The 20361-nt window shown below is 52.6% G+C and overlaps 1 protein-coding gene across 1 annotated transcript; it reads right to left on the bottom strand.

Annotated features, from left to right (window-relative positions):
• Positions 1 to 1792: 1792 nt before the first annotated feature.
• Positions 1793 to 6858, bottom strand: THEM6 (thioesterase superfamily member 6). Its single transcript, XM_032254691.1, has 2 exons — positions 6193 to 6858; positions 1793 to 3286 (listed from the first exon to the last, which is right to left on the bottom strand). Exons 1-2 carry the CDS (start codon positions 6703 to 6705, stop codon positions 3173 to 3175), a joined length of 627 nt encoding a protein of 208 aa, XP_032110582.1. The 5' UTR covers positions 6706 to 6858; the 3' UTR covers positions 1793 to 3172.
• Between the last annotated feature and the right edge of the window lie 13503 nt (positions 6859 to 20361).

The raw sequence follows: 20361 nt of genomic DNA, 5'->3' as shown, positions 1-20361 counted from the left end.
CACATACACAAACACATACAGGCACGCACATGCATATGCACACACACGAATGCACACAGGCACACACATGCACACACACACAAATGCACACAGGCACACACATGTATATGTTCACACATGCATATGCGCACACACGAATGCACACAGGCACACACATGCACACACATACAAACGCACACAGGCACACGTATATGTACACACATGCATGTGTACACATGAATGCACACACACATGTATATGTACACACATGCATATGTGCACACATGAATGCACACACACGAACACATACATGTATATGTACACACATGCATGTGTACACATGGATGCACACAGACACACACATACATTATGCACACGCACACGAACACACACAGGCACACACATGCATATGTGCATGAACACACACACACGCACACACGCACGAACGCATATAGGCACACAGATGCCTATGTACACACATGCATATGTGCACACATGAATGCACACAGGCACACACATACATTATGCACACACACACACAAGAATGCACATGCATATGCACACAAGCATGCACATGCACATTGGATACACTCATCCCTAGTCCAGTCATTGAGCCCAACTCCCCATCCAGGCCGACATACCTTCCACGACCAAGGACAGCTGCTGAGCCAGGGACAGCAGTGGCATCGTCACATGGTGCCACCCAAGGCCCAGGCACCCCGTCCTGCGGCCCCCGCCCTGCTCTGGGGCTCAGGCAGCTGCTCAGGACCACTGGCTGGACGGCATGCCCACAGCTTCCTCTGTGGCCCCACTGGGGAGCTTGTCTGTCAACACTCAGCTGAGACACCCATGGAGATCCCAAGAGCCACCTCCCCCAAGGACCCCCCACCCCATAATGAGCAGAGGCTTCTGGCCAACCGTGCTGGCTGCAGACCCCAGACTTGCTAAGCAAGGTGGCTTCCCCTCTCCAGCCCCACTGCCCCATCACGAAATGCCTGTTTCGTAAGTTTCCAACTGCCCAACCCTTCCCTGGCCCTCAGAGCCTTTTGGAGTCTCCTGGAAAGGTGGTCAGAGCATGGACGTGGCCACACCCCACCTGACTCACCTTTATGTCCGGGAGGGTCCCACTTCCCCCAACCCTTTCGAAGGGACTGCACAACAGCCCCTGTGCTCTCTCTGCTTCCCGTCTACCCACCAAAGTCCATGGACCTCTACCCCCAACGGCTACCCGCACCCTACCCAAGGCTCTGGAAGCCTGGAGGCCCAGACCCAGAGCCTGGGACATGGCCTCCCAGGGCAACCTCTGAAGGAGGGAGACTGGGAACCTGGGGCTGGCATCTGTGGATGGAGCTGTAAGCCTCAAAGGCTGGGAACCAGGAGGAAGAGTTCCCCAGGCCAGGGAGGGCTCCCCAGGCCAGGAAAGACTCCCCAGGGCAGGAGGAGTTCCCCAGGCCAGGAAGGGCTCCCCAGAGCAGGGAGGTCTCCCCAGGGAAGGGTGGGCTCCCCAGGACAGGGAGGGCTCTCCAGGGCAGGGAGGGCTCCCCAGAGCGGAGGGGGCTCCCCAGGGCAGGGGGGGCTCCCCAGGGGGCTTTGGGCAGCACCTTCTTGGCTTCAGTCCTATGCCCTGAGGGATGGGGACAAGTCCTGCCTGGCCAGCCTGATCCCTCCATTCATGGGAGCCCCACCAGCCTAGATAGCCCCCCATGCCAGAAAACCCATCCTGGGAATGGGCCCCAGCTTCCCTGGTCCCAACTCAGCCCCTGGCTGGATGGCGGTGGTGGCAGGGACTTGGAAACAAGGACGTCCCCGGCACACTTGCAAGGAAAACCCTTTAATGTTGGGCTTTCTTTAAATACAACAGAAAAACTGCAGCTTTCCCATGATGGCTGTAAGATAAGAACAGTGGTGGGGGTAGGGGACGTTCCATCAGGGGCAGCGCTGCACCTCCTGGCTCTGGCTCACGGTGGGCTTACTGGAGGCAGCAGCAAGGAGGCAGTTCCCGGCGTGCAGGGGCACAGGCAGGTGGGCACACAGCCCTGAGCAGACAAGCAGTGACCCCTGCACCCAGCTAGATGGGGTACCCCCTCCCTGGAAGCTGAGGGCATCAGTGGAGCCTCAGGCTGGGACCAGCCGCAACTTTGCCTCAGTGACTCTAGGCCATTCCAGGCATCAGTTTCCCCAGCTGTAAGGCGAGGCATTAGGCAGGAGTGGGTGGCCCTGGCCAGCGTCCTAGCAGCCTGGCATCTCTATCAGGGAGGACTGAGAAGCTGCCAGGAGAGGCTGTGCTAGCGCAGGGCAGGGCCGGCCCAACAGCTGACAAGGAACATGCTAAACACAGAGGGCAGAGTAGGTAAGGGGACGCCTGCCAGCCAGGCCACGAACGGGCGGCTCTAAGGGGGTACAGAGGCCTGTGGTGCTGTAGGCCCAGAGAGGGCAAGGACCAGCCCAAGGTCACAGAGCATGGCCCTGGTGGGCACCGAGGGGTGCGACTGGCCAAGGACACCCCAGCAGGAAGCCTGCTGCCTCTCCAGAAGCCCCTGTGCTACCTGGTCTGGTCCCTCCCGGCCACAAGGCTACCCTCCCGCCCAGCCTGCCTGGGGAGGAGCCAGTGCCCCGTTCTCTGCCAGCAAATGCCTCCCTTCCTTCCGCCTCCAGATCCAGCCTCTGACCACCCAGGCTCTGCTCCAGGCCTGCGTCCACCTCGGCAGGAGCCAGAGGGGGCTGCCTGGCAGGTGCTGCTCTGACCCTTCAGGAGTGACCGCTGCACCTGAACCACGCCCAGGCCCTGTGTACCCAGGATGCTCTGGCCTGGCCCTGCCTCGTCCCTTGCAGCAGTGCCAGCCAGGATCCAGGCTTAGGAGGCACGTGGGTCCCTCTGCTCCAGGCGCCACCCTCCCCTACCCAGGCCCATGTGTGGCCGCGCTGTGGGACAGGGTGGGACTCCTTTTTGCCCACCCATCCTCACCTTGAGGGCAGAGCTGGGTCAGATTGCTGATGCCGCTCCCTCCCTCTGTCTAGCGTGGAGCCCAGTAGAGGGGTGTCAATAACTGGGGGGCCCAGCGGGTAAAAGGGGGTGGGCCAGGCTGGTCAAGCGGCCCCTCCAGCTGGAAGACAGTGCGGCCCAGCCTGCCATCTCTGCATTGCCCCCAGGCCCAGGATGATGGCCGGGGCAGGCAGGGTGTGAAGGTGGCAATCATTGGTCTTTGGTGACATCGCTGAGCCCACTCTCCATGCGGAGCAGCTGGCTGCTGGCCTCGTTGTAGGAGATCCAGTGCTGCAGGTCCGCCGGCAGCTCAGGGGACTCCACCTGCAAGGGACAGAAAGGGAGACCCAGCCAAGCTGCTGTCTTTCCACCTCTGGGCTGCTGCCCACATTGCTCCCCAGCCCGTGACCTTCCAGGAGTCCCTGCCCCGCCACCTGCCAGGCTGTGCCCATGCCTCCCCAGGCCCTGCATGCTTGTGCTACCCCCGCATACCCACCTTGACACGGCCCCACCTGTGCCAGGCCCATCTACCCTAGAGGCCATCCCCAGAACCCAGCCAGAAGCTCGAGAAGTTGGCACATTGGGAATGGCAGATAGGAAATCCAGAGGCCTCAGGGTGACAGGGGACAGAGGAACGGAGGGCCAGCATGGAGCCCTCCTCTGGGAAGGCACCAGACAGGGTACCCAGAGGACAGCACTTCATCTCCCAGGGCAGCCCGGGCCTGAGCCCTCCCTCTCAACCCTCTCTGCACACAGGGCCACCATGTGGCGATGGGAGCCGGGCTCCAAGCCTCTCCTGAGGGGTCCACAGCCTTGCAGATGGGCGTTGGGAGCTCCCAGGATGAGGGGAGAGGCCAAGCACACGCCCACCCCCACCTCAGGTGAGCAGCACACGGAGACAGAGCCCAGACCTTCCCTGCAGGTGAGCTGGGACCCCCTGCAAGTCCCAGCAGAGCTGGGCCTGGACTCCCCTGGGCCACTCCCCTCCCTGCCTAGTTTCAACCTCTCGACCAACACTCACTCCAGCCCAGCTCTTCCTCTCTGGCCGCATCACCCCCCGCAAGCCTCTCAGCATGCAGGACCCCGATCTGGCTCAGCCTGCCCCAAACCACACCCATGGCCCTTCCAGCTCATCACAGGGTCTCTGCCATTCTGGGTCCCCGCCTTCGCCTCCCACATGGACCTCACCAACCAGCCATGCCTGATTTCATCACACCCTCCCGCCCAGAAAAGCAACCCTGCTCCCCATCTCCTCGGCCTCCGCACCCGGCTCTCAGCCTTGGCAGCCTCCCCCTTGCCCCCCACTCTAGATGCATGAGAGACACACAGAGCCCAGCACCTGGGGGCAGAGAGACATCCAGCCCTCCAGGGGATTCCTGACTATAACCCAAAAATAACATCGAAGGTACCCTCAACCATCTGAATGAACTTCCTCCAATAGGCCAGGGCCCTCCAAATTTAACCTGCAACACTAGCTCAGGCCATGATGCCTTCAACATTAACCATACAGACCTTAAGTCTGATAGGAAACATTTACAATCTATTCCCTCTGAAGCCTGCTGCCGGAAGCTTCGCCTGCATAATAAAACCTAGGTCTCCACAGCGCTTATCTTAACCCAGACTTGCCTTTCTACTGACAAGAGCTCTCAACGAACTGCCAATCAGAAAACTTTTAAATCTACGTGTGACCTGGAAGTCCTCTTCCGGACGGCGTCAACGTGAATCTTACATGCATTGATTGTATGCTCCTTGATACGTATAAAAGCAAGCTGTACCCCGAGCACCTTGGGCACACGTCACCAGGACTGGTACGTCCTTATCCTTGGCAAAAGAAACTTTCTAAATCGACTGAGACCTATCTCGGATGCTTTTTGGTCCACATGACTCAACAGAAACAGACCAGGGACCAGTGCCCTGTGGCCTGCTGTGCAGCTTTGGGCAGTACCACAGCTCCTCTGAGCCCCCGTCTCCCCACCCCTGACATGACCTCTCAGTGTCAGAGGCGTTTCAGTCAGAGCGACTCCATTTTGACTGAGGGGTAGGAAAATCAGGCATTCCTGGCCTCAAATGTTTATGGTTAAGGAGACAAATTAATAACGTTTACTGAATAGACCCAGACTTGGGAGCGTCCAGATATCCCACTATCTGGAGAACAAAGGCGTTCCTATTTTTGCTTTAAAAGATAGTAACATCGATTCTTGCAAAACGCAGTAATTAAGAAAATTAAACCTTTATCACACACCCTTGTAGCAGAGCACACATCCCCATAAATGCAAGCAGTGCGCCTGAGGCGGAGCGTCCTAGTGTCTACGGAGCAGCTACGCTTTCACCACTGTGCTTTCTTAACAAACCTGCTTTCACTTTGCACTGCGGAATCGCCCTGAATCCTCTCCTACGAGAGATCCAAGAAGCCTCTCTTGAGGTCTGGATCGGCCCTTCCTGTAACATCAGGACTGAGGTGAGACTTTGACCCTCCTCTGCTCCGGAGGCACCTGTCAGAGACCGGGGAGGGCAGTGCTCTGCCTAAAGGCACACCGGGGTGGGCAGGCCCTGGCTTCCTGCCTGGATGCTCCTGGCAGCTTTTCAGGCATCTGCTCTGGCGACATCGGCCCGGTGACCGTCCCCAGGGCCCCAGTTCCATGCTGCAGGGGCGGTTCTGCCCTGCCGAAAGGAGCGAGCCCTGGTGAGGTGCGTGGCCCACCTCTCTCCAACTGCAGAAAGGCCAAAAGGCTTGCAGCTCCCCGGCTCAGCCCTTCGACCCCAACCCAGGCGGCCAGGACCCAGCCCTAAGCTGTGTGAAAGGGGGCCTCAGGTCCTCGGGAACTCCCAGAAACCTCCTCTAACTGATCACCCCTCCAGCGCACGTTCAGGATCAAGCACCAGAGAGGAAGGTCAGCACTCCAGCCACAGCACAGCATCCGGACTTAGGGTCTCCGCAGCGAGCGGAGGGGTCGACAGGAAACCATGAGGGGCCAGGTTGAGAAAGGACAGGAGGGAAGCACGGTAAGTCCGAATGAAGAGCTGATTCGGGGACCCCAGGGACCCCCAGGAAGAAAGGCATCAGCGAGGAACGCCCCCGGCAGAGAGGGAGGGGCGGGAGCGGTGAGGGGCAGGACGGCAGCAGGACCCGAAAGAGGTGCAAGAGCGGGCCTTCCCCGGGGGAGGGGGCCGGGGACCGGGAGCCCCCGGGGGTCCCGCCAAGGCCGTGCGCCGGGGCCGGGGTCGCTCACCCTGCGCTGGCACAGCTGCTGCACGACGCGCTCGGGCGAGGTCCCCAGCAGGTGCTGCCGGAAGCGCAGCAGCGCGCACACGAAGCCGTCCCGCAGGCTGACGAAGCGCGCCTCCAGGTAGAACGCGCGGCCGTCCCAGCCCAGCAGGCGCGTGCGCACCTCGAAGGGCTCCAGCAGGCGCAGCGCGCGGCGGTAGCGCGCGCACGAGGCCGCCAGCACGGTGTGCGCCCGCAGCCCCCGCAGCGCCCCGAGCACCCCGCAGCGGGTCAGGTGCGCCACGCGCGCGAAGTCGGCCTCGCGCAGGTAGCGCGCGTTGTTCATGTGCAGCAGCAGGTCCAGGTCCGAGGGCAGCACGCGGCCCGCGAAGCGCTGCTCCGCCAGCAGGTCACGGACGCGCGGCTGCAGGAGGCGCGCGCGCAGCACGGCGCACGGGAGGCGCAGCAGGTACCAGCCGTCCAGCAGCGCGAAGACCGCGAGCCCCAGGGCCAGCAGCGCCACCAGCAGCCCCAGCATCGCGGCGGCGGGCGGCGGACGGCGGGGGTGGCGGCGGGCGGAGGGGGCGGCGGCGGGCGGAGGCGGCGGGCGGAGGCGGCGGGCGGAGGCGGCGGCGCCCTCCAGGCCTCCTGGAAACTCGCGCTCGCCGCGCGGCCGGAGCGAACCACTGCGCGCGGCCGAGCGAGGGGGAGGTGCCCGAGCCCCGCCCACGCCTGCCGCCCCCCTCCGCGCCCTGCGTGGTCCGACCCGCTGACCCGGCCAGCGCCTCTGACGCGTTTAGGGGGCGGGGCGGGGGCGGGGCGGGGGCGGGGCGCACGCTGGGCGTCACAGCGGCCCCTGGCGGCCGTGCGCGGCGCTGCAGGCACGAGAGTGCCCGGGCGTCTCCAGCTCCCCAGCAGCGCGCGCCCCTCGCCAGCCCCGCACCAAAGACGAGCCCGGCCCTGGCATCCGGGCCCTCACCTGGGCGCAGTCAAAGGCGCCAGCACCTCCGCAGCCGAAGCCGCGGGACACTCCGTGGAAAATGCGCCCCAGCCCGGTCGCCGGCTGCAGGACCCCGGCTCCTGCTGCAGGACCGCAGCCACCGCAGGGCGCCCGCCGCGCTCAGGGAGCGTCGCGCTCTGGTCCCCACGCGCAGTTTCAGCCCCAGCCAGTACCTCCTTTCTCGCCCTAAACTTTCGCTCTGCACCTCAAAGGTCCCGCCGGCCCCAGGCTCCTCCCAAGCGTTCCCGCCCTTCGTCCCTTTTGAAACCGGATCAACTCAGGGCTGGGCGGGAGGGGAGGAGCCCTGGTGAGCGTAAATGACTCAGCGGCGGACTCGATTGTCGCCAGGCACTGGGGCGCGGGCCCAGCGGACTGTTGGGCAGCTTGGCTGCCCTGTGGTCTATGAGGCTGGGGAAACGCGGCCCAGAGAAGGGGGGACCAGCTCCCTGCCAGCCACAGGTTCTAAATGACAGCGGATGCCAGTGACCCGGGATGGGGTCCCGGAATTGCTGGGTTAAACAAGCTCCTGAGTCAGGCCTGGGCCTGGGCTCGGGTTCCAGGTTCTGTACCTCACTCGGAGGAGCTCCTGGGGGAGCACCTGGCTCTGCTCCGTAGCCCCAGGGACAGGGAGCTCACTGCCTATCAGGGTGGCTCCCCCAGCGTGGCTCACACTATCCCTGTCGTGTCACCTTGTCGTGGCTCGACTCTGAGCCGTCTGTCCCAGGGAGGGGCGGTTCCTTGGGAATCGAGGGACTGAGGACACAGCCGTTGAGACTGTTGGTCATTGCTCAAATAATGCAGCCTCCTGGTCACCTACATTGTCCCCCAGCCAAGAAAAAGGGTGAAACATTGTGCAATATTTGAAGAGATGTTTTCTGAGCCAAATAGAAGTGACTGTGGCCGGTGACACAGCCTCAGAAGACCCCAAGAGCATGTATCAAGTGGTGAGGCTATGATTTGGTTCTACAGATTTTAAGGAGACGTAAGACATCAGTCAATGCTTGTAGGCTGCACATTGGTTTGGTCTGAACTGGTGTTTCAGGTGAACTCTGGAATGTCCTTGGTCAAGAGGAGGGGCCAATTCAGATGGTTGGGGGCTGGGAATTTCATTTTTGGGTTACACCACTGTCCTTTGAGCTCTGGAGCGTCAGTGAAGGTTAGTGAATGAGAGACGAGGGGAGCTTCCAAGGCCTCCCCGGCCCCTACCCCTGCCCCCACTCTGCACATGCGTTCCCAGCTTCTGCCCTACCAGCTCCCCTCCCACGCACATGCTGTTCCCTCCTGTTCCATCTTCCCCTTCCTGCGCCTGGAGCCTGGGCGAGATCCCCAGGGCTCTCCTTGCACAGGGAACCTCTCCCAGGGTGCAGTGATCTTGCCAAAGTCTCACACAGAGAATCTATGAGCAGGGAATACTTTTGTCCCTGTGGGACCCTGAAGCCAGGGGGCCAGGGCCTGGTTGGCCTCCTATCTGCTGTGTGTCAGGGCCAGAGCAGTGCCAGGCACCCAGCAGTCTTAGTCCACACAAAAGCTGGAGGGACCCACAGCTTCCCCATCACTCACTTGCATCAGTCTAACACAATGGGTCTGGGCAGCTTGGGATGGGTCACTGGCAGCTCATTGGGGGACTTGAAGGAGTCAAGGTCAGATGAGGGACTTCAAATTGCCAGACCTGGCCCTTCCTTGCCGGGGCTTGGGGTGTCCAAGCCTGCAGAGCCGTGCAGGGGGAAGGAGCGAGGCAGGCAGGGGGAAGGAGCGAGGCAGGCAGGTGGTGGTGCTCCTGGCTCCCTTGGCTCCGCAGGGATCCCGTGTACGCACCAGTACTGACATCACTTCCAGAGACAGGCCTGCAGTCTGAGTTCTGGGGGCCACCACCTGGGTTCCAGGCTCCAGGTGAGGAGGAGCAAAGGCTCAGGGCACTGCCCAGGGGAACACTGCAAGAGAACTGAGTGTGGGACCCGCCCCAGCCCTCGGCCTCACCTCCCTCCCTGCAGGGTGAGTTCTGTAGGTCCTCCTGGCAGCAGCTTCTCTGAAATGCTCACAGATATTACACTACGGTTTGGGCATATGAGCACTGCACTTTCTTTTTCTGTTTGGTGTTTCTATCATTTCTAAAGATGGGCCACTGGGTCGCATTGCTTTGAAAAGTAACCACTGGCCATTGTAGGACTCCAGTTTCTGAATTAGGACATCCAGGCTTTGCCCAAACCTGTCATATACAGATAGAAGGAAAGGCTCCTGCAAATCTGGGAGTCCTAGGGCAGGGGCCTTCCTTCCTCAGATTTTAGGGTTTCATAGGCTTCTACCCAGTGGGATGGTTGTTTTTCTCCACACTTGAGTGGGTTTAACTATGAGGCCAAAGCTTAGGATCTAAACCCGGCAGAAGCCAGCCATCCATAGAAAGCCATGCAGCTCTGTTCTACCACCAGGGACTGATAGTGAAGCAATGGCCTGCTTTCAGTCTGGGGCAAGCATCCTGGCTTCTGGCGTAAGTCTGTACCCTGGGTATGTATCCAAGCTGTGTATGGGAGATCTGGGGCTTTAAGGGGAAGACCTTATATCCCCATTCAGCCAAGAAATTTAAGGTTTTAATAGTATTTTCTTGAAAACTATGGAAGCCCTCACTAGCAATAAGCAAGTCATCCACATAACTGCAGTACGTTTCCACTTGCAAGTTTAAGATGTCTGAAGTATTTTGCCAGGGCCTGCCCAGAGAGGTAGGAGCTATCCTGAAACCCCTGGGGTAGCACTGTACATTGGGAAGTTTCCTGGGTCTCTGGATCTTTCTATTCAAAGGCAAAAATATAGGAGAATTTGGGATGCAATGGGATACAAAAGAAGGTGTCCTCTCAAATCAGCACTGCATGGAACTGAGTGCGCCCAGGACCTGAGAGAGGAGTGTGGGTAGACTGGAAACTAGGACGACTGGGAACAACTGAGTCATTCCCTGCCCTAAGGTCCTGAACAAACCGGCATTCCCCATTCGGTTTGTCCATGGGCAGGACTGGGATATTACAAGTGACTGGCAGGGCTGAATAAGCCTGTGCTGTAGTAATTTTTCCAGGAGGAGCTGTGTCCCCGTAGGGCCTCTGGCCTCACAGGGTATTTGGGGCTTGCATGGGTGGGGTATGCTTGGCTTAAATTTTATCTTAATAGGCTCTGCATTGATGGCTTGTTCCAGAGTGCTGGCATCACGTATAAACTTTGCCACTTGAGCCAATATCTCTTCCAGGACGGGGGGCAGCTTCTGACCTTTGGGAGCAAAAAGGGCCAATAAATGGATTCCCTTCTCTGGAGGTACTGAGACTTAACTGCATTCCCCTGGAGGGAAACTGAGGCTCCCAGGACAGTCACGGACATATAGGAAATAATGAGTAATAGCCTTAAATCCAATTTCACAAGTCAAAGGAAAGGCAAATCATTTTACCTTCTCCTGGCCATCTGTTCCCATCACCATACCGTTGGCATTGCAGAGGTCCCACAGGTTGGGTCAGGACAGAGTAGGTTGTCCCAGTATCAAATAGTTAATTCAGGTTTCCTACTTGCCACGTTGAGAGTGACCTGAGGCTTTGCCGTGGTGATGCCGATAGAAATCTTGGGGGCCGCAGCCGGCCGAGCACGTGGAGCTGAAGCGCTCCATCGAGCAGAGAGGGTGGCCTTTTCATCCAAGAGTCTAGCATTGAGAGGACTGGGTTGGGGAGATTCATTCTGTCATGACTTCCCGGGATAGAATGAACAGTCCCTTTCCCAGTGCCCCTCCTTCTTATAATAAGAACACTGGTTGTGCCTCAGTCCTCTTCCTGCTGGTTGAGGCCCTGCCACCCCTTGTTTGGAGTGTTTCTGTTGCCTAGGGTCACCTTGAGGCAGACCTGTAATTGTGGCAGCCAAAATGTGTGCCTTCTTTTTCATTCTCTCATCCTTTTCTTCCTCCTCTGCCTGGTCCTTATTGTTAAAAACCTTAAAGGCCCCCACTATCCATGTCACCTGAGGTGTCCTGGGGTACGCTTCCAGTTTCTGAAGCTTTCTCAAATGTCTGGCGGAGCGTGAGTTATGAAATGCATGGTAGATGTTGTTCATTTTTATGAGAAGCTGTCAAACTGTTTTTCATAGTGGCTCTACCATTTTAAATTTTCACCAGCTGTGTATCAGGGATCCAGCTACTCTGCATCCTTTTCAGGATTCAGCGTTGTCACTGTTTTTTATTCTAGCCGCTCTCATAGGTATGTGGTGCTAGCTCATTGTGACTTAAATCTGCATTTTATAAAGGATAAGGATGTTGAATATTTTTTAATGTGCTTATTTGCCACCCATATCTGCTTGCTGATGAAATGTCTGTTTATATGCCTGGCCCATGTTCTTACTGATGTATTTTTTTTCCTGTTGAGTTTTAAGAGTTCTTTATATGTTTTAGATAAAACTTCTTTGTCAGATTGTGGCTTGTAAATACTTTCTCCTAGTATGTAGCTTGTCTTTTCATCCTAATAACAGAGTCAATAGCAAAGCCAAGTTTTTAATTTTGGTGAAGTCCGGTCAATCAATTGCTCCTTCTGTGGATTCAGTTTTTTGTGTCAACTTTAGGAATGCTTTACCTAGCCCTCAATGGTATCTCTTTATGTTTTTAATCTGGAGATTTCATCTTTTTTATTCCTGATCTTGATCATTTGTACCTTCTTAGTCATGATCAGTCTTTCTAGGGATTTATAAGTTTTATTAGATTTTTCAAGTAAACAAACTTTTATTTTGATTTTTTGGTGAATTTTCTTTTATTAGTTTGAATTTCTTCTTTCTGTGGATATATTTGCTATCCTCTTTCTAATTGCTTGAAGTAGATACTCAGATCTCTGTCTTTCAGACTTTTCCCCATTAGTACATGATTTTTAGCTCACAAATTTCTCTTAAGCATATCTTTATCACTATACCATAAGTAGTAATAGGTAATATAAATAGTATAATTTTTTTTGGAGAAAAGGTCTCACTATGGCACCCAGGCCGGAGTACAGTGGCATGACCATGGCTCACTGCAGCCTTGACCTCCTGGGCTCATGTGGTCCTCCCACCTCCACAGCAGCTGGGACTACAAGTATGTGTCACCACACCTGGCCAGTTTTAACATTTTTTGTAGAGATGGGCTCTCACTATGTTGCCCAGCCTGCTAATTCATGGGCTCAAGCAATCCTCTTACCTCACCCTCCCAAAGTACTGAAATTACTGGCATGAGTCACTGTACCCTGCCTCAGTATAATTTAATACAAATATTTCCCAACTTCCTTTGTGACTGTCTTCTGAGACTTAGGATATTCATAAATTTATTTCTTAACTTCCAAACCTTTGGGGATATTTTCTTTTTTTGGTGTAAGTTTTATATTTAATTGCACTATGGTCAAAAACATGCTACATGATTTCAAGTCATTGGCATTGCTGAGATTTGCTTTATTCCCAGCATATGGACAAAAATCGATAGACATTCCATGTACATCTGAAAAAGTTGTGACTCTTCAGCTGTTTGGTACAGTGCTCTGTATATGTTAGTGGGCCAAGGTTGTTAACCGTGTTCAAATATCTTTATTAATTTGCAGAATTGTTCCATCACACACTGAAAGAAGTCTGTGGAAATTTACCGTTTCATCTTTTGTTTCTGTTAATGTTTGCTTTATGTATATTGAGGCTATGTTAGTAGATACATACACATTTAGAATTATTGTAGCCACCTGTCGGATTTCTGCTTTATGCAATCGTGACATTGCATAGTTATAGTAATAGTAATGTTTTTTGTATCAACATTGCTTTTGTCTGACAGCAGAAACTCTACCAGATTCTTTTGCTGTTTGCGTGGTGTTGACTCAGTTTACCTGCGTTGACTCAGCTCCACACCAGCCTTCCCCACTCCACCTCTGTGTCTGGCCCTAGGTGGGAACCCCGTTTCTGTCCGGCCAGCTGGTGCCAAGCTAAATTCTCCCACTAGGGACACCACAGAAAGCTCAGGGGGCTGGGAAGGATGGGGGATGTGCTCCTTCCGGTTGGTTTCCACTTTCTTTCCCAGACTTCCGGTCTACCCGCCACTGGGACCACGTGTGCTCTGTATGCTGCTGGTTCACCCAGCAGGGGAACTTCCCTCTCTTGCTGCTAAAACTGGGCTGCAGGTTTCCCGCTCCACAGAACCAACTTCATCTCCCCGCTAGAGACCTCAGACCGCTGCCGGGGACGCCCCACCTGGGCGCTCGCAGGCCACAGGCCCTTCCAGCTCAGACCCCAGCAGCAGCTGTCATCCATCTGCAGAGGCCGCACCCCAGTGTGGCAGCCACTCTGGGGCACCTGGGGAGTGCCTCAGTTTCATGAATTCCAGCTTATTAATTTTGTTAATTCTCCCCTTTGTACCCCAGAACAAGTGGTGGTAGATGCCTTGCATGGTTGCTATTTCCCTGATACGTAGGCTGGCAAACCAAAACCTGAGACTGCAGCCAGCTGCAGTCCTGTGGTTGTACAACCTGTGAGCTAAGAATGTTCTTTATTTATTAAGGAGACTATTAATAAGTAAATAATAAGCAATAACTGCTATAGTATCTAAGTATGATTTTTTTTTCCCTTAAAGCGTCTTCCATGGACATATATGAAATTCAAATACGTTTTAATGGGACACAACTATTTTAATTCATTTTCATATTTATTGCCTCTTAGCACAATGATTGAGGCTTAGAACACTTTAACTCCTTTCATCCCTCTTTTACCTTCTGTTTACTGTGGTCACATACAATTCTTCACACTATTTATATTCATTGTATTAAATCTGCTGTATAATTCTTCTATATATTATATCCCTGAAGACCTTGTTATTATTGTCTTATCCAATAGATTTTCATTTATATTGACTAATATTCTTTGCATTGCTTATGGTTGAGATCATTTTTCGTCTACCTTTTGGATTTCCTTTAAGTGGTCTGACGGTGATAAATTCCATTAGAGAGTGTTTCTTTCACTTTGTCTTTACTTTTGAGTTTTGAAGTGTATTTTGTTTTATAGAACACTCTAGATTGGCAGTTATTTTCTTCCGGCAGTTTCACAATGTCTTTCGGTTGTCTTCTCTCATTGCTTGCTTTCTCTCTTTGGAACTCAGGGATGGGTCTTATTGTTGCTCCCCCTCCTGTCAGATGAGCAGTGGCATCAGATTCTCATAGGAGCACAAACCCTATTGCGAACTGTGCATGTGAGGGGTCTAGGCTGCACGCTCCTTATGAGAATCGGATGATCTGAGGTGGAGCTGTTTCATCCCGACACCATCCTCCTATCTCATCCATGGAAACATTGTCTTCCACGAAACAGGTCCCTGGTACCAAAAATGTTGGGGACTGCTGTCGTATAGGGAAGGGTGAAGAAATGGAGTCAACGATTACATCTCCTTATATACAACTGTGCCAGACCTTGTCTGCACGTCCCAGATACCAAGCCTTTTTCTGTATTTTCCATTCTCATTTTAAATGTGATCTTCAGTCTGATGGTGCCTAGTTACCACTCTTCTGTTTACTCTTCCTTTCTCTGATTGGCCAATATGCTGTTAACTTGGCTGAATTCTGCTTATGTTGTAGCCCGTTGGGAAGGAAGAACTTATAAGCAATGAGATAGAGTGTTTGGCAGAATAAATCTCTAAGCAGAGTGTTGAGGGTGTGACATGGCTTCTCTTTACTGCTCATAGTGAAATGCAAGAAAAGAGTCATGAATTAAAGACAGAATTTATAACCAAAAGGGAAGCAAAACTTGAATGTCTGGAAAATTCTCAGCCTAACCATATTGTAAAGAATGTGAAAGTGTGTCCAGCAGAGACGTGGAAGGTGCGGCCAAGCAAATGTTTGATAAGGAGGTTAGCGTGGATAGACGGAGACTGTATGTTACTCATCAGGACAATGGAGGAATGATCTGGAGGGCATTTCTGAGACTTTCATGGATGTCTCACCCACCACTAGTCCAGAATGCCAGGGTCTTGGGAGCAGAACGATTTCAAGGCTTTGCTCCCTGCATTTCTGCAGCGCTGGGCCTGCACTGCCTGTTCCAGCTGTGGCTCACGCAGGCCCCGGACCAGCTCAGAGTGCCCCCTGGAGGGCATATGTGGTAAACCTGGGCAGCATCTGTACAGTAACATTGCCACACAAGCTTTGGAGGCATGGTTACCTCCACCTGGATTTCAAAGGATGCCTCAGACAGACTTAAGGCACAGGCAGAGAACAGCCGCAGGGGTGGCAGGAGTCACTGGAGAGAGCAGTACCCAGTGACATCATAAAAGCAGGGCTGCCACAAAGACCCCAGGCCAGTAGAGCCACCAGCATGCGAGCCCAGCCTGCGAGAGGGGCAGCTAGCAAAGCCAGGAGGGCAGGGCTGCAGGGCTGCAGGGCTGCCACAAACCTTGAGGGTTCAAGCCCCACCCCAATGTGTCCAGAAGGTGGAGCATGGATTAAAAAATATTTTGGAGACTTAAGATATAATGTTTGCCCTGTTGGGTTTTGGACTTGATCAGGGCCTGTGACTCCCTCCTTCCTATTCCTCCATGTTGAAATAAGCATGTTTACCCTGTACTTGTCCCACCATGGTTTTTGGAAGCATGTAACTTGTTTCATTTTGCATGTTCATGGCTGGAGAGAAATGTGCCTCATAATAAATCTTACTTGAGTCTTATCCATATCTGTTTCAAGTGATATTTAGGTAAGACTTTGGATTTTAGACTTTTGAGTTGATGCTGGAACTATGTTAAGACTTAACTGCAGTGGCTCACTCCTGTAATCCCAGCACTTTGGGAGGCTGAGGTGGGCAGATCACCTGGGGTCAGGAGTTCAAGACCAGCCTGGCTAACATGACAAAAGCCCATCTCTACTAAAAGTACAAAAGTACAAAAATGAGCTGGGTGTGGTGGCGGGCGGCTGTAATCCCAGCTGCTCAGGAGGCTGAGGCAGGAGAATAGCTTGAACCCAGGAGACAGAGGTTGCAGTGAGCCGAGATCTCGCCACTGCACTTCAGCCTGGGTGACAGGAGCAAAACTCCATCTCAAAAAACAACAAAAAAAAAGAGGTGCAAGCTTTTGGGAGGCAACCCTCATGAATGTGATTCACGCCTTTATGAAAGAAACTGAAAGGAGTGTCTCTGCCACTTTAGGTATTTACAGCGACACATGGAAGATGACATCTACGAGGAACAGGCCTTCACCAGACACCAAATCTGTTGGCATCTTGATCTGGGACTTGCCTGTCTCCAGAACTGTGAGCAATACATTTCGGTTCTTTACAAATTAATCAGTCTAAGGGATTCTGTTATAGGTGGCTGTCTAATGGGGCAGATTATTGGGAACAAGTTTCCATGCTTATACTACATGGCTAAACTCTCCACTTTAATGTTTTATTGCAGTGGTAACAGTGTGTGGCCTTATCACGCTTCTGCACTTAGGTAGAACACTTCTAATGCTTCACCACTGAGCATGGCGTTTGCTTTAGGTTTCTGGTAAGTCACGTTTTTCAAACTATTGAAACTGCCTTCTCTCTTAGGTATCCAGGATTTTTAAAATGTCATAACTGAATGTTGATTATCATTTGGTTATTATTCCCTATTCTCTTGCTATGGTGAGTGACATCTTTTCCTAAGATTTAACTATTTTCGCATTTCTGTGATACACTGTACTTATTATAATGTATTAGTATTTTCATACGCTTGGGTCTGATTGGCCAGTATTTTATTTGTTTTTGTTCAGAATTACGATGGCTTCTAATTTCCTTTCTCGTGCTGTTTGTTTTGTAGCATCAGTTTTGTGTTTGCCTGTGGAAGAATTTAGTCAGTCATAGATTTTTAGTGCTTCAGACGGAAAGGCATTTCAGAGACATGGGCATGTTTGGTGAAGCAGAGCCTTCAGCAAGTCTGGGAGTTCTAGAATTTATGAATTATTCCATGTGTGTTTGAGGAGGGTCATTTTCTGTTTTCAGAGCCCAAGACATGAAATCCACGTTCAAAATCCTTTCCAGTGTCTCCTCATGTGACCCTCCAAGTCTGGCCCTCAGGCTACCAGCAGCTCCTGGAAATCCTGACATACTCCTTCTTAGAAGACTGCTTTCTAGGCTCCAAGTGGAACCTCAAATTTTCAATTTTCTTTGTTTTAAAAGCCTACACATAGGTGATGAGATAGATACATGCATGTCTATTTTGGAGAATTTGTAATTCTGAAAACAGTGCTGGTCTCATGGAACCCATATATTCCGCTTTCGCCGTGTGCGCTCCGAGCTGTAGTGGCATGTGACGAGGGGTCCTTCCAGCAGTGACACACAGCCCTGGGCTGCTTAAATCTGCTCACCCTGTTTACAAGAGCAAGACATTCACATTCTGTGTTTTGAAGTCATTGTTATTTGGGGATTTCCATCACTCACACCCCTGATCACAGCAGGCTGTTTTAGCAATCCCGTTTGCTCAGTAACCACCCTCCCCCATTAGTTTTAAACCTGCATTTATTGTGTGCTTAGTCCTGGCTCTCTTTAGTGGTTGTGGTCCCCTTCTTCCCTGCTCTCTTAATCATGGGATTGCCGACATCCGCTCTGTGTTTCTGTACCGCCTGCAGCCTCCGGCCTTGGTACTGTTCTTCACAATGGTATTTCTTTTTTTTTTTTTTTTTTTTTTTTTTTTGAGACGGAGTTTTGCTCTTGTTACCCAGGCTGGAGTGCAATGGCGCGATCTCGGCTCACCGCAACCTCCGCCTCCTGGGTTCAGGCAATTCTCCTGCCTCAGCCTCCTGAGTAGTTGGGATTACGGGCACACGCCACCATGCCCAGCTAATTTTTTTTTTTTTTGTATTTTTAGTAGAGACGGGGTTTCACCATGTTGACCAGGATGGTCCACAATGGTATTTCTAACCTTCCTGTAACTTCTCCACTCAGTCAGGCTCCCACAGTTCGTCACTCAACTGCTCTCTTTCCATTGTGAGCTTCTGAACTAGTTCACACCCAGATACACTTGTGTCATCTGCCTTTCCCCTCATAAACATGGGCCGCTGCTGGAGAAAATCCACCACCAAACTCGTGCAGATCTCTGCAAATGTGTAATGGCCTGTCTTAGCCGTGACCTCCACAATGCTGGGCCATCCCATGTCATGTCCCCAAGATGTCCCTTCTCTCTTGTCTTTAGGGATAGTCCTAAGCTTCCATCCTGGCACTCAAAGTCCAGCCTTATTTTTACTCTCATTCTCTGAGCAGACACCACTATTCCGCCTCACAGAGAAAATGTGGCTGCAGGGGATGAATTCTTTTGACTTCCTGGCCCCTTCCCATACCTGATCTTTCTCCGTGTTCTTGCCTGTTGTTCTTCCAGGTTGATAGAAGTGTCTGTTCTCCTTGTCAGCGTCCCAGCCTTGGATCTGTCTCCTGTTCTGTTCTGCCTGTGTAGGGACCTTCCTAACCCACCGGGCCACCACCTCCTGCTTCTCCAATCCCTCAGTCTGGATGGACTCCTAACCTTTGGTCAACAAAGACTCAAGCTTTTACATTCATAATGGAGCATCTGTGATGAACCCTGTTCTTTTCTAGACACTACCCTCTCTTCTGCCTTCCATCCATGGTGATTCTTCTAGAAAGAGCACATATCACACTGGAGACAGCAAATTCCTTGATCCATTCTAACTCCTAATCCGGCAATAATTTCGTATCTCCCCTACTCAAGTGATTGAGAGTGCTCCTAGTATTACCAGAGACCAGACAATTCCCAATTTGGGACTTTTCCATATTCACGTTTCTTGACTTCCTGTTATTTTACATCACAGATTGCATCCTTCATTTGAAGAGACTTTAATGGAAGGTTGTTAGGGAAACTCTCTCACAGGGCTGACCTCCTACCTCACTGCTTTTTCTGAATGGAGCTCCCGCTTATGCCTGCCTTAGCAAAAGTCATGCTCCCCAAACTCCAGCCCAGGTTGTGAATTGGAAGCAGCTGGGACTATTGTTTCTGGGTGATGGGAGGAGAGGAGGATGTGAACACAAGCTTGTGATGGGCAGAAAGGTGTGCACACAGGCAGAGCCTGACAGGTGCTGGTGGTCCTACCCAGTCCTGAGTTGCTGGGGCCCTCCCTGCCCACTGCCCCCAGAATGGACTTTGGCCTCAGGTTTGAAGTGTTCAGATGTGACCAAGATGGGCCTGTCCCCCATGCCTCAGGAATAGTGAAGAAACTCTATCTGGAAGGTTCCCCACCCAGCAGCCTCTGGTATTAGACCAGGTAGTGGCTGGCCAGGATGATGGGGACAGAAGGGAGACAAAGGTGGGCCGTGGGTGGGGTCACACCCTCCCTGACAGTGAACAGACAACATGGGGAGAAAGGATGAGCGATCTTTAGAACGTTCACAGAAAATGCATGTCAGGAAGAAGAATGCATGGATTTCACATTTTTTGCAACAAAATAAACTTGTACTAACTTGTGAAGACATATCTGAACAGGATCTAGTTTGAGGCCCTAAGAAGCATAAGACAATAGTTTGAAAAGGACGATCAGACAACATGAATTCTGCTAACATTGAAGCCGGAACAAACATGCAATTGATGGGGAAGCTTGGCTGCAAAAATGGTGAAATCACTGATGCTTTATTGAAAGTTTATAGGGACAGTGCCCCAAAGAAATCAGTGGAAACAATAGGCGTCCCTACTATTAGAAGGTGTAGGCATCTCAAGGTGTTCGGATTACACAGTCCTGACTGGAGTTAAAGTTGGGTAAACTTTCCACTCCATGGGTGCCAAAACTGTTTATCCCAACTTAGCTGTACATAGAGAAAAGCTTTCTATGGCGATTTTAACAAGTGGATTCAAGATCCTGAAGCATTTCTTCAAAGAGTTATAGCCGGAGATAAAATGTGGCTTAACCAGTACAATCCTGAAGACAAAGCAGAAGCAAAGGAGTGATACCGAGTGATACCGAGAGGCCCCGTCAGAGCAAAAGCAAACACGTCAAGAGCGAAGTTCATGGCGGCAGTTCTGTGGCTGCTCAAGGCATCTTGCTTATTGACTTTCTGGAGGGCCAAAGAATAGCAACATCTCATTATGAGAGTGTGTTGAGAAAGTTAGCTAACGATTTAGCAGGAAAATGCCCAGGAAAGCTTCACCCCGGAAAGCTTTACCAGAGAGCCCTTGTTCACCATGACAGGGCTCCTGCTTCTCTCTCCACCGTGACGGTGCTCCCGCTCCTCCCTCCACCGTGAG

The sequence above is a fragment of the Sapajus apella genome, unplaced genomic scaffold (genome assembly GCF_009761245.1).
Source record: "Sapajus apella isolate SASKATOON/1434 unplaced genomic scaffold, GSC_monkey_1.0 scaffold3, whole genome shotgun sequence".
In the NCBI taxonomy this organism is placed as follows: Eukaryota; Metazoa; Chordata; class Mammalia; order Primates; family Cebidae; genus Sapajus; species Sapajus apella.
The sequence above is the reverse complement of the archived record's forward strand: the minus strand, read 5'-3'. Positions and strand labels throughout refer to the sequence as shown.